The following is a 13,429-nucleotide window of genomic DNA, read 5'->3' on the forward strand; positions in this document are numbered from 1 at the left end:
CATTACGCAGCTCCCATCCCCCCATGGAACCCTTTACATTACGCAGCCCCCACCCCCCCATGGAACCCTTTATGTTACACAGCCCCTGCCCCCCCATAGAACCTTTTACATTATACAGCCCCGTCCCCCATAGAACCTTCACATTACACAGCCCCCCCCAATAGAACCCCTTACATTACACAGCCCCCCCATAGAACCCTTTACATTATACAGCCCCTGCTCCCCCATAGGACCCTTAACATTACACAGTTCCGCCCCCCCATGGAACCCTTTACATTACACAGCCCCCCCAATAGAACCCTTTACATTATATAGCCCCCCCATAGAACCCCTTTACATTACACAGCCCCCCAATAGAACCCCTTTACAATACAACCCCCCCAATAGAACCCCTTTACAAAACAAACCCCCCAATAGAACCCCTTAACAACGAAGACCCCCCCAATAGAACCCCTTTATAATACAAAGCCCCCACAAATAGAACCCCTTTACAATACAAATCCCCCGCCAATAGAACCCCTTTACAATAAACCCTTCCCCCAATAGAACCTCTTTACAATACAAAACCCCCGCCAATAGAACCCCTTTACAATAAACCCTCCCCCCAATAGAACCCCCTTAACAATACAAAACCCCCACAATAGAACCCCTTTACAATAAACCCTCACCCCAATAGAACCCTTTTACAATACAAAGCCCCCTATAGAACCCCTTTACAATACAACCCCCCCAATAGAACCCCTTTACAACACAAAGCCCCCCCATAGAACCCCTTTACAATACAAAATAGAACCCCCCAACCCCCAATAGAACCCCTTTACAATGCAGACCCTCCTAATAGAACCTCTTTACAATGCAGATCCCCCCCCCAAAAAAAAAGAAACCCCTTTACAATACAAAGCCACCGCCAATAGAACTCCTTTAAAATGCAGATCCCCCCAATAGAACCCCTTTACAATACAAACCCCCCCCAATAGAACCCCTTTACAACGCAGACCCCCCAAATAGAACCCCCTTGCAATGCATGCGCCCCTCCCCCTCCTACCTTGGAGCAGAGGAGGAGGAACTGTTTAAAGCAGAGCATGGGAGAGAGACTCGCCGTCACACTCACGAGCCCTTTAAACTTGAACTGCTTTAAGCAGTTCATCCTCCTCTGTGCTCCTGTGTCAGCGAGCGCAGCGAGTGGCGGAGGCAGTCCGGCAGCCGGCCCCGGATGTCACCCTGGTGCTCCCTGACACCCCCCTAATGTGTGGCACCCGGGACGAACCACGCCCCCCCCTCCCTCCCTGTTGGTACGCCACTGCTTGAAAGGTGAAGATGCTGGATGTGGAGGTCCTGGGCTGGTGTAGTTACACATGGTCTGCGGTTGTGAGGCCGGTTGGATGTACTGCCAAATCTCTGAAATGCCTTTGTAGATGGCTTATGGTAGAGAAATGAACATTTAATTCATGAGCAACAGCTCTGGTGGACATTCCTGCAGTCACCATGCCAATTGCACGCTCCCTCAAAACTTGCGACATCTGTGGCTTTGTGCTGTGTGATAAAACTGCACATGTTAGAGTGGCCTTTTATTGTGGCCAGCCTAAGGCACACCTGTGCAATAATCATGCTGTCTAATCAGCATCTTGATATGCCACACCTGTGAGGTTAGCAACACAAAAAATCGGGTATGATGGCGCTCCCGGACAAAATGACATGTAAAAGAAAGAAAAAACTTTTGTGCTGCTCGGGATCTGGATAATAAACTTGTTTATTAAAATCAATAAAATTGGCTCCCGGTCAAGGAAAAAACAATGGTGTGCCAGGGAAGTAATGCTGAGCATGTAGACATAGTACCAAGGGGGGGGATGACTCAAACAGCAAGGAGGACCCAGAGGCAGGGAAACAACGCCTTACCACCAGTAAGGTCTGGACAGTGTGTCACCTGTGGATGGGCTGACCGACAGCCTCGATCGGATCAGGAGCCTTCGCTGCGGGTGAGTCTCCAGATGGGGCGATGCCTGGGGTGAGGAGAGGTTGATGGAGGGGTGGTATCCTCAAACCCCGACCTGCAGCTCCGGTGGTGGTGCGCGCCCGAGGTGGCAGCGGCCGCTGCTCGTCAGTCCCTGCTGACGCGGCGCCGGGAGATGACGTCACCAGGCGCCTAGCGCCGATGTGCGCACCAGGGGCTGGGCCCACGATGTAGCCGGAAGTGTGGAGGTGGCTCAACAACGACCCGGCTCTTGCATCACCAAAGAATCACCTGGCGGAGCTATTGGGAAATGCCACAATTGGAGGGAAATGACATGTTTCGGGCCAAGCCCTTCTTCAGATCTCCGGATCTGAAGAAGGGCTTGGCCCGAAACATGTCATTTCCCTCCAATTGTGGCATTTCCCAATAGCTCCGCCAGGTGATTCTTTGGTGATGTAAGAGCCGGGTCGTTGTTGAGCCACCTCCACACTTCCGGCTACATCGTGGGCCCAGCCCCTGGTGCGCACATCGGCGCTAGGCGCCTGGTGACGTCATCTCCCGGCGCCGCGTCAGCAGGGACTGACGAGCAGCGGCCGCTGCCACCTCGGGCGCGCACCACCACCGGAGCTGCAGGTCGGGGTTTGAGGATACCACCCCTCCATCAACCTCTCCTCACCCCAGGCATCGCCCCATCTGGAGACTCACCCGCAGCGAAGGCTCCTGATCCGATCGAGGCTGTCGGTCAGCCCATCCACAGGTGACACACTGTCCAGACCTTACTGGTGGTAAGGCGTTGTTTCCCTGCCTCTGGGTCCTCCTTGCTGTTTGAGTCATCCCCCCCTTGGTACTATGTCTACATGCTCAGCATTACTTCCCTGGCACACCATTGTTTTTTCCTTGACCGGGAGCCAATTTTATTGATTTTAATAAACAAGTTTATTATCCAGATCCCGAGCAGCACAAAAGTTTTTTCTTTCTTTTACATGTCATTTTGTCCGGGAGCGCCATCATACCCGATTTTTTGTGTTGCTATTCTCCCCACCCAGTTGGAATCTGGGTTAGGGTAGGCAGCAGCCCAGACTTGGACGTGACATTGAAGGTGGACCCCCTTGGGACATTGTCCGACCCCATTATCCCAGCCCCGCCGTCTGATTGCCGCAACCACAGCGCCAGGACTTTTTTGTTTACACACCTGTGAGGTGGATGGATTATCTCAGCAAAGGAGAAGTGCTCACTAACACAGATTTAGAGAGATTTGTGAACAATATTTGAGAGAAATAGGCCTGTTGTGTACATAGAAAAAGTCTTAGATCTTTGTGTTCAGCTCATGAAAAATGGAGGCAAAAACAAAAGTGTTGCATTTATAATTTTGTTCAGTTTACACTATATTGTCAAAAGTGTTACAATGTCTGCCTTTACACGCACATGAACTTCAAAGGCATCCCAGTCTTGGTCCGTAGGGTTCAATATTGAGTTGGCCCACCCTTTGCAGCTATAACAGCTTCAACTCTTCTGGGAAGGCGGTCCACAAGGTTTAGGAGTGTGTCTATGGGAATGTTTGACCATTCTTCCAGAAACGCATTTGTGAAGTCAGGTACTGATGTGGACCAGAAGGCCTGGTTTGCAGTCTTCTAATTCATCCCAAAGTTGTTCTATCGGTTGAGGTCAGAACTCTGTGCAGGCCAGTCAAGCTCCTCCACTCCAAACTCTATCATCCATTTCTTTATGGACCTTGCTTTATGCACTGGTCCAAATCATTTGGTGGAGGGGGGATTATGGTGTAGAAGGGTTTTTCAGGGGTTGGGCTTGGCCCTTTAGTTCCAGTGAAGGGAACTCTTAAGGCATCAGCATACCAAGACATTTTGGACAATTTCATGCTCCCAACTTTGTGGGAACAATTTGGGGATGGCCCCTTCCTGTTCCAAAATGACTGCGCACCAGTGCACAAAGCAAGGTCCATAAAGACTTGGATGAGGCAGTTTGGGGTAAAGGAACTTTACTTGCCTGAGTCCTGACCTCAACACGATAGAACATCTTTGGGATGAATTAGAGTGCAGACTGCGAGCCAGGCCTTCTCGTCCACATCAGTGCCTGACCTCACAAATGCGCATCAGTAAGAATGGTAAAACATTCCCATAGACACACTCCTAAAACCTGTGAACAGCCTTCCCAATAGAGTTAAAGCTGTTATAGCTGCAAAGAGAGGGCCAACTCAATATTGAACCTAAGACTGGGACACCATTAAAGATTAACTCCAGCCTTTCCCCTCCCCTTTAACATTTGTTTCCCCCTGCTCACCTGATACTGTGTTCTGCACGGTAAAGATGCTTACCTAGCCAGTAGATCCAGCATTGAGCTGCTGGGACCACTTCTCTGAAGTCGCTGCATGGGTCCGGCGCCACCAGGTTTCCTCCTTACAGCTGCTGGTTCTTCCGGGTGCAGGCTTGCTAGGACCACCCCCTCCTCCTTACTGAATGGGACTGCATGTCATGCATCCCAGGAGGCACCGGGGCGTCAGCGTAATTCGTAAATGAAAATCCTAAAAAAAACTCATCTGTGCTGTGGCGGAAGGGGGGGGGGGCGTTATGAAGAGGAGGAGGGTACTTCGGGAGGGTGAAGGTCAGCTTTAAAGTACATGTGCATGTAAAGGCAGACGTCCCAATACTTTTGACAATATAGTATGTGTGTGTGAGTGTGTGTGAGTGTGTGTAAACACATCAGAACTCAATGGGAAAAAATCTCATGCTGGATATCTATACTGATATAGACTAGGTAATATGTTAGAAACCAAAGGATGCCACATCGTTTGATGGAAATTAAAATTATCAACCTACAGAGGGCTGAATTCAAAGACACCCCAAAAATCAAAGTGAAAAAAATTATGCAGCAGACCAGTCCACTTTGCTAAAATTTCATTGCAGCAACTCAAAATGATACTCAGTAGTTTGTAATGACCCCACGTGCTTGTATGCATGCCTGACAATCTCGGGGCATGCTCCTAATGAGACGACGGATGGCATCCTGAGGAATTTCCTCCCAGATCTGGGCCAGGTCATCACTGAGCTTTTTGAACAGACTGAGGTGCAACCTGGCGGCGTCTGTTGGATCAAAACATTATGTCCCAGAGGTGTTCAATTAGATTTAGGTCAGGCGAGCGTGGGGGCCATTCAATAGTATCAATTCCAATATTTTCCAGAAACTGGCTGCATATTCTCACCACATGAGGCCGGGCATTGTCGTGCACCAGGAGGAACCCAGGACCCACTGCAGCAGTGTAGGGTCTGTCAATGGGTCCAATAGATATGGGGACAATGGATATGCCTCTCCAGACCATCACTGACCCACCATCAAACCGGTCACCCTGAACAATGTTACAGGGAGCATAACATTCTCCACGGTTTCCCCAGACCCTTCACGTCTGTCACATGTGCTCAAGGTGAACCTGATCCCATCTGTGAAAAGCACAGGGCGCCAGTGGTGGACCTGCCAATTCTGGTGTTCAATGGGAAACGCCAATCAAGCTCCACGGTGCCGGGCAGTGAGCTCAGGGCCCAGTAGAGGACGTTGGGCCCTCAGGACACCCTCATAAAGTCTGTTTCTGATTGTTTGGTCAGAGAAATTCAAACCAGTGACCTGCTGGAGGTCATCCTGTAGGACCCTGGCAGTGCTCATCCTGTTCCTCCTTGCACAAAAGAGCAGATGCCAGTCCTGCTGATGGGTTAAGGACCTTCTACGGCCCTGTCCAGCTCTACTAGAGTCACTGCATGTCTCCTGGAATCTCCTCCATGCTCTTGAGACTGTGATGGGAGACACAGCAAACCTGGCAATGGCACGTATTGATGTGCCATCCTGGAGGAGTTGGACTGCCTGTGCAACCTCCATAGGGTCCAGTTATCATCTCATGCTACCAGTAGTGACACTGACCCTAGCCAAGTGCAAAACTAGTGAAAAACTGTTAGAAAAGTAGGGCAAAACATGTCCATGGCCTTCACCTGTAAAAGCATTCCTGTTTTGGAGGTTGTCTCATTGTTGCTCATCTAGTGCACCTGTTGTTAATTTGAATAACACCAAAGCAGTTGAAACTGATTAACAACCCCCTCTGCTACTTAACTGACCAGATCAATATTCCAGAAATTTTAATTGGCTTGATGCTCTACTCTGATTACAAGTGTTCCTTTAATTTTTTTTATTTTTAATTTTTTTTGAGCAATGTGTGTGTATATATTTATTTATTATTTATTATTATTTTATATATATATATATATATATATATATATATATATATATATATATATATATATATAAAAACAACTAAAAATGTTTGTAAGTTAAAGAATTGTACCTACCTGTTTCTTTGCTACAGTTCCATCCACTGGGTCCACATATTCAAAGCTGTCAGCTTTCTCTACACTGTACACATTGCTTCCCACAGCAAACTGCTGACTGGCAAAAGACTTCTCTGTTATCGTGGTCTCCAAGTCCTTCATGATAAAAAATGCTGTTCTGGGTTCTAGGCCATCATAATCAAATCTGTTACAGTATAAAATGCCTTCAGTCAATATACATTATATGGAAAATACAATTAGCATTTTAGAGTTTTCATTATTCATGATACTGCAAATCGCATTTGATCTCACAAATCAAAGAAAACTATTTGTGCTGCCCATTGCATTAGACTGCAGTTCTCCTTTTCATATTAGCCGTGTTCTAGTGTTTTTGAATCATATGAACACTTTAGACTCATTCTTAAATGAGGCTATATTTTATAATTGTTAAAGGGGAAAAGGAATTGTGCAAAGCTAAAAACAGTTGACGTGCATGTAATTTATTTTTTTATAGGCCAAAGTTTTTGTAATACTGTTCAGCCAGTTGTAAGATGTGGTCATCATTGCCAAACAGTATAGCCAATACAGGGCCACCACTGCAGCAGCAGCACAACTTGGTCAAGAACACACGACATGGTGACTGGACAGCAAAGCAGCAGGACATTATTGAGAGAATACTAATGCTCACTTTGCTTCTCTCTTTCTGTCAGCATGTTGCCTGAAAGCATATGAATATGTAGAAGAGCCTGATGGGTTACTTGTGCTGCCCCCCCCACCCCCTTTTTCAAGTCTAATTATAGAGCTCAATACATTATTAAGGTACACTAGTTATGAAGAGAGATGATCCACGACTTCTTGCTTGCTCTTAAAAATCTTCAAAATGTATTCATTCTCCGTAAAATACACAATATTGTATTGTGTCTTTTATGGAGAAATAATACATTTTGAATATTTTTAAGAGCAAGCAAGGAGCTGCAGATCACCTATCTTCATGATTGTAATTGCAGCTGTGCGACTGCCTTTCCGTACCCAGCAGCTCTGGAAAATCTCATTATCCCATTTGGTTGTAGCACCTTATCTTCACTTTATATTACTGTACATACACTAGTTACATTTGAAACATCTGTACCTATGCAGAGTCTACTAGAACATACTCTATTTAGGGTCAGAACCCCATCAGAAAGAACATATTCTATTTAGGGTCAGAACCCCGTCAGTAAGAACTTATTCTATTTAGGGCCAGAACCCCATCAGTTTGTTTTTTGCCATCTTGGTACTGTTGGGGAGATTTCCGTCACTTCCTTCCCCAGAGCCAAAACAGGAAGTAAGAGGAAATCCCTACAAAATTAAGGAAATCCTTTGGGGACCCTAGGTCACCAGAACTAGGGGCCCCATTCGAAACTTTCCTCTCTATTACTTTTCTGGGGACAACCCAAAATGTTGGATCTTCATTTACTTTCACTTTCTATGATAACGGTAAATATGACAGCTAGAGAGGTTACATCTCCCTAATGGGGACACAGACAGCAATAAAAACAGCAACAAGAAAAAAAGTTTTGCTTTTATTTGCACTTTAAAGAAATTAGGGTTAAAAAATATTGATATTTTTTGCAACACAGGATTATTAGACATATCTAATGACTACCGTGAAATGTAGACTACAAATATTTACAGTCTTGTTTAGTTCCTATATTTTGTATACATTTTGAAATGTATAGTATATGAGAGTCAGCACTCCAAAAACCTGCTGACTCCAAAAAGACAGGCAGATGTCTAAATCCAAAAAGGTTACTGACACATATAATTACATAAGATTTTTGACTTACTTGTAACATCCTTTTCTTGGAGTACAGTACAGGACACAGGTTCCTTTAATCATAGGCCCTGGATACTATGCAGCCATCTTCAGGTGATTGGACACTGGCAAGCAGAATTGTGGAACAGCCAAAATAACCCCTCCTATTCCTCAGTTTTTAGCAAACCATAAGAGGAACCTCCAGGAGAGAGGAGAGGGCGGTCTGTGTCCTGTAGTGTACTCCAAGAACAGGATTTTGCAGCTAAGTCAAAACTTCTTATTTCATAATTGTACAGTACAGGAAACAGGCTTCTTTAATCATAGACCCTGATACATCCCCAAGCAAAATAAAAGAGGGGAGAGCAAAACAGCAACTCTGCCAGGTGTGGTAAGATTTGAGGACATGATGAGGGGATTAGGCAAGGACATAAATTCCAGCCATGACACTACATCCTGGTCTTAAATATCCAAATTACCCTGATTCCAGGCAGCCAAGAAGGCCAACAGACCCCCCCCCCCACTTGTAGAAAAAGTGGGGACACTCCCTTATTGCAAGGACGGCTTGGCACCAGACTTGGCTGGCTTGGATGTCCAAGACTTACATAGGAATTGAGAGGAGAACTTGGGAGCAGAGGTCTGGGAGAGGCTAAATAAACCCTTGAAATCTGTGAGCAGCCAACTTCCCTGTGCATACCATCCCCTTACTCTTAGTAGGCAAGAGTGTGCTCTTGCCGCCAGTGACTTTCATAATAATGGTGCCTAAGGTCTCTTCGAAGAGCCATTCTCTATAAAATCAAAATTCTTTCCAAATGTTTCTTACAAACTGCCTCTGTTGACAAATAGCCAGGTGAGAATTTTGGGGCAAAAAGTGCAGCAAACCATCTACAGTGCAACGCTGTCGGGTGTAGCTCCAATTTTTGGAACACTGAATGCTCTGTCTATGGCAAATTACCATAGATACCACCATAGGTTGCATGGCCATACTTAGAAGAGCAAAAGTTCTTTATGGATCGCCTCCAACATTTTGTCCACAGGGTCTTTAAAGACCAGGATTTCCTCAGCAGAACTGTTAGAGATTTACTGAGGAAAACCAACCCCTGGAACATTCTGCTTCTCATGGTGAGTCTTCTCAGCAGGGTACTGCTGAACAAACCACTCAGGATAAGAGTATGGATGGCTAGGCTTTGTACAGAACATCTTGTACTAGCAGGTTGACCATAAACTAGTAAACTTAACTTTTTGGATTTGGGTAGAGATTTGAGATTAGGCCCTGACTGTTCCAAGGCAGTTCCAACTTCAAACAAATGCATTTATGTAATGTAAGCACAACTATATGTTTTTTTATTCATTTTAATAGTATTCAGTACAACACCATTGGATTGCATTTTTGTTTTATCCTTCCCACATTGAGTGGGATAGTATTTATAGAGGAGAGTATTTATAGAGAATGAAGTTAAAATACTGGAAAAATTGATCCTTTATGAAATAATTGAGTATTCCTATCCAAATGTTTTTCAAAAATGTGCATCTGGCCTTATTTGAGGTCCATCTCATCTGGTGAGTGAGTCTTTTTTAAGGTGGTGGTGGATACCACATTTGGAGCACATATGGCGTGGATAAAGGCTTGTTCACACACTATTGCTGCCCCTTGGAAAAGGGATTCATGATGGATCGTTTTTCAGAGATCATTTCACAGGTGATATGTTACCTTCTCGCCACCCATTTTAACCCTTAAAACGCCAGGTTAACACTCCACATGCACATTTCAAGATGGTTTCAGCACAGTCCTATTTATTTGAATGGCTCACATTCAGAGGCAGTACCACGCCAAATGCAACATGCCATATTGGCTGCAGCATGTGTACAGCCTTTTTGCATTTCTGTGTTTAGGTGGGCAGTAAGTAAAACCGTGGTTCAGCCACATGCTTTAACAGATCCCTGGCTTCTTGTGTAAATGAGCTGTAATGATGGTGGATCTATTTCCAAGGCCATTCTTTTGAGTGGTAGATAAAACACATTACACAGAAAGATTGTGGACTTGGCAACATTGTATTCATTATTTGTAGTAAATATTTGAATTTATAGGATATAATACCTTATTTATTTATTCACAGCTGATTTTGATATTGTAAGGGTGGTTTATAATAAGTTTTGATTTGTTACATGGTACAGTTGTGGGGGATATATTACTCACACTGCTTGCCCCTCTGTGCTATAGAACCCAGGTACAGTGAATACCTCCATGAATTGGTCTCCCACAAGAAAGGGACATAGCCCCAGACTCACCACTCCAGAGCTCTGAGCTTCTTCCTAGAAGAGTACTACCAGGTTGAAAAAACATGCTTTGGCAGCTCTGGAGGAGGGGGGGGGGGGGGTCCGGCTAACCTCTCCTCCATGGAGGGAGTCTTCAGGGTCTGGGTCACACTGGTGAAGATCGCCACTGCACTAAACCAGTGGAGCACCCTAACTGCACCTTGCTGTACTACTGTACAAAGGGTGATCAAGATCACAGGGTTCAGTGCTGTGTCTTCATGTGCGGTCTGGGTACAGTCCCAAAGCCTACTGCTGAGGGATACCAATCCAGAAGCTGCAGGAGGTAGCTAGATGGCTGTAGGTACAGATGGGTTGTATCAACTGGAATGATCTTAGTCTTTTGGGTAAAATTAGCAGAGAGTCAGTAGAGAGAGAAAACAGAAAATGTTTGCCCATGGACTTCATATGAGGCATGATACATGGATGATAAAATAACAATTTATTGGATAAACCTTAGCACATACGGTCCTCCATAACCTAAAGATGCAATAAAAAAAACTGAGTATTGCTAGAAGTGGTAGGGTTTATTTAGGCTGTCCCACAATTCTGTTGGCCAGTTGGCTATAAATAACCCCGGGTCTATGATTAAAGGAGTACTTTACGATTAAGAAAATTGTTTACTTTGGACGTTCATATACATATTTACCTAAAATAATTATCTAAACCAGTGTTTCCCAACTCCGGTCTTCAGGGCCCACTAACAGGCCAGATTTTAAGTATTACCTTGGGGAGATGCAGACTAGAGTACTGCAATCACTGAGCAGCAAATTATATCACCTGTGATGTATTTCAGTTTTCTTGCAAACCTGGCATGTTAGTGTGCCCTGAGGACCGGAGTTGAAAAACATTGATCTAAACAATACAATCTCACTGAAATTGATAGGCAAGCGCAGATAACATTACTGCTAGGCGTATTTTAGAAGTCATTCCGTGCGTAGTGGCTTAATCACACAAGCAGAAAAAAATGCTGGATTTAGATGCACACATTGTTTAGTATTGTGTATGTTTAAATGCAGTACTATAGTATATAATTTAATATATAATATAACAGCATATATATATATGATCCAATACACATAGCTGCCTCTACATGCGAAAATTCGCGCCATCTTTAGCCACGCACACAAAAAAGTAGGACACAGCTCCACCCTGGGCCGCACATCTGCACATTTTATGCACGTACATGCAGTAACATGTGTAATTGCATTAAAAATGCTTGTAAACGCACAGACGCATACATGCATAGGCATTAAAAACATTATATGCTTCTAAACACAAGCACTTAAGGTATTTTTTTTTTTTCAGGATATTCTGCTAGCTCTGCCAGCAAGAACTTGAAGCCTTATGCCTCGTACACACGTTCAGATAATCGTACGAAAAAACTCGCTTTCGACCTGGTTGCACGATAATCTGATCGTTAGTACACTGCTTTCGACAGCCGATCACAACAGTTCGTCCAACAAAATCCGAAGGGACAAACAGGAAAACTTCTGTTGTACGATAGCCTAGCGAACGACAATCGAGTAATCAGTACACTATGCGTCCGCTAAAGATCGCTCGACAAACACCGCGCATGATCGGAAACAGCGAAATAACCCACACATGTCACGCGCATGTGACGTATGTGACATCACTTTCCAAGACGTAGCTACGCATTGAGGTTGCTTTCACACAATCATACGACAGAAATCATATGGTTAGTACACATGGTTGAATTCAACATTTTGTAGCATGCTACTTTACTCGAACGATATGTCGTACGATTATCTGAACGTGTGTACGAGGCATTAGGCATCGTCAGGTACATAATGTCAATGCAATGAAACAGTTTGTTGTAACAGAGTAGCATTCAGCACATTCTTGGTTAACATTCCATAAATAGATCCATCTACTTGGAACACAATTCTCTTAAGAGCTATAAGCAACAAAATATCCCTGTAACATTGTTTTTTTCTAAAAAAAAACTTCTGACTTCAGCTATAAGACCAATATATGGTGAAATATCACTTTATTGGTGCTTTTGTGTAGCAGAGCAGTATTGTTAAATGTATTGTTAGATGCAATTATACTGTATATAATGGTTCTTATGGGTCTACTTATATAATACTACTGGCACTTTGGAGATGTTCTGGATCATATTATAATTTAATAACGTGTACACGTGCAATTCCTACAGTATATATGAGAGTGTTGCAGCTTTTATCTATAGAGTTTCTTTTGAGTGGTGTTATATTAGTAGGCTCCAATGTCCAGAACACTTTACAGTCTGTAAAGCAACACCTTAGTTTACCCATTGTAGAGATGTCTGGACTGCTGCAGTCACAACTTTTAAGGATCTGTTATGTCTGTCATCACACAGGGATGCTATATAAGCTTGTAGCAACTGCCATGGACAGGTCACACTCAGGGATTTTCTGTCACACTCAGGGATTTTATTTAGCTCTAACTAAAGTTATATACAGGGATCTAACAATCTACCAGAGGAATAAAGGCAAAAAAGGCATATTTCCTCTTTTTTCCCCAACACCGTTAACAAATACACTATATTGTCAAAAGTATTGGAACACCTGCCTTTACACGCACATTAACTTTAATGGCATATCAGTCTTTGTCCGTAGGGTTCAATATTGAGTTTGCCCACCCTTTGCAGCTATAACAGCTTTTACTCTTCTGGGAAGGCTGTCCACAAGGTTTAGGAGTTTTTCTATGGGAGTGTTTGACCATTCTTATAGAAGTGCATTTGTGAGGTCAGGCACTGATGTTGGACGAGCCTGGCTCACAGACTCCACTCTAATTCATCCCAAAAGTGTTCAGTCGGGTTGAGATCAGGACTCAAGGCCAGTCAAGTTCCTCCACCCCAAACTCCCTCATCCATGTTTTTATGGACCTTGCTTTGTGCACTGGTGCACAGTCATATTGGAACAGGAAGGGGCCATCCCAAAACTGTTCCCATAAAGTTGGAAGCATGAAATTGTCCAAAATTTCTTGGTATGCTGACGCCTCAAGAGTTCCGTTCACTGGAACTAAGAAGCCAAGCCCAACCCA

The 13,429-nt window shown here is 44.3% G+C and overlaps 1 protein-coding gene across 1 annotated transcript in view; it reads right to left on the reverse strand.

Annotated features, from left to right (window-relative positions):
• The window catches only part of PGM5 (phosphoglucomutase 5), a 179,264-nt gene that overhangs the window by 63,984 nt on the left and 101,851 nt on the right, over window positions 1–13,429 (reverse strand). The window contains exon 8 of the mRNA XM_082245045.1: window positions 6,298–6,512. Coding sequence (XP_082101171.1) covers window positions 6,298–6,512 — 215 coding nt within the window. The remainder of the gene's footprint in view (window positions 1–6,297; window positions 6,513–13,429) is intronic.

The sequence above is a fragment of the Pelophylax lessonae genome (genome assembly GCF_965119305.1).
Source record: "Pelophylax lessonae genome assembly, chromosome: 1".
Classification (NCBI taxonomy): domain Eukaryota; kingdom Metazoa; phylum Chordata; class Amphibia; order Anura; family Ranidae; genus Pelophylax; species Pelophylax lessonae.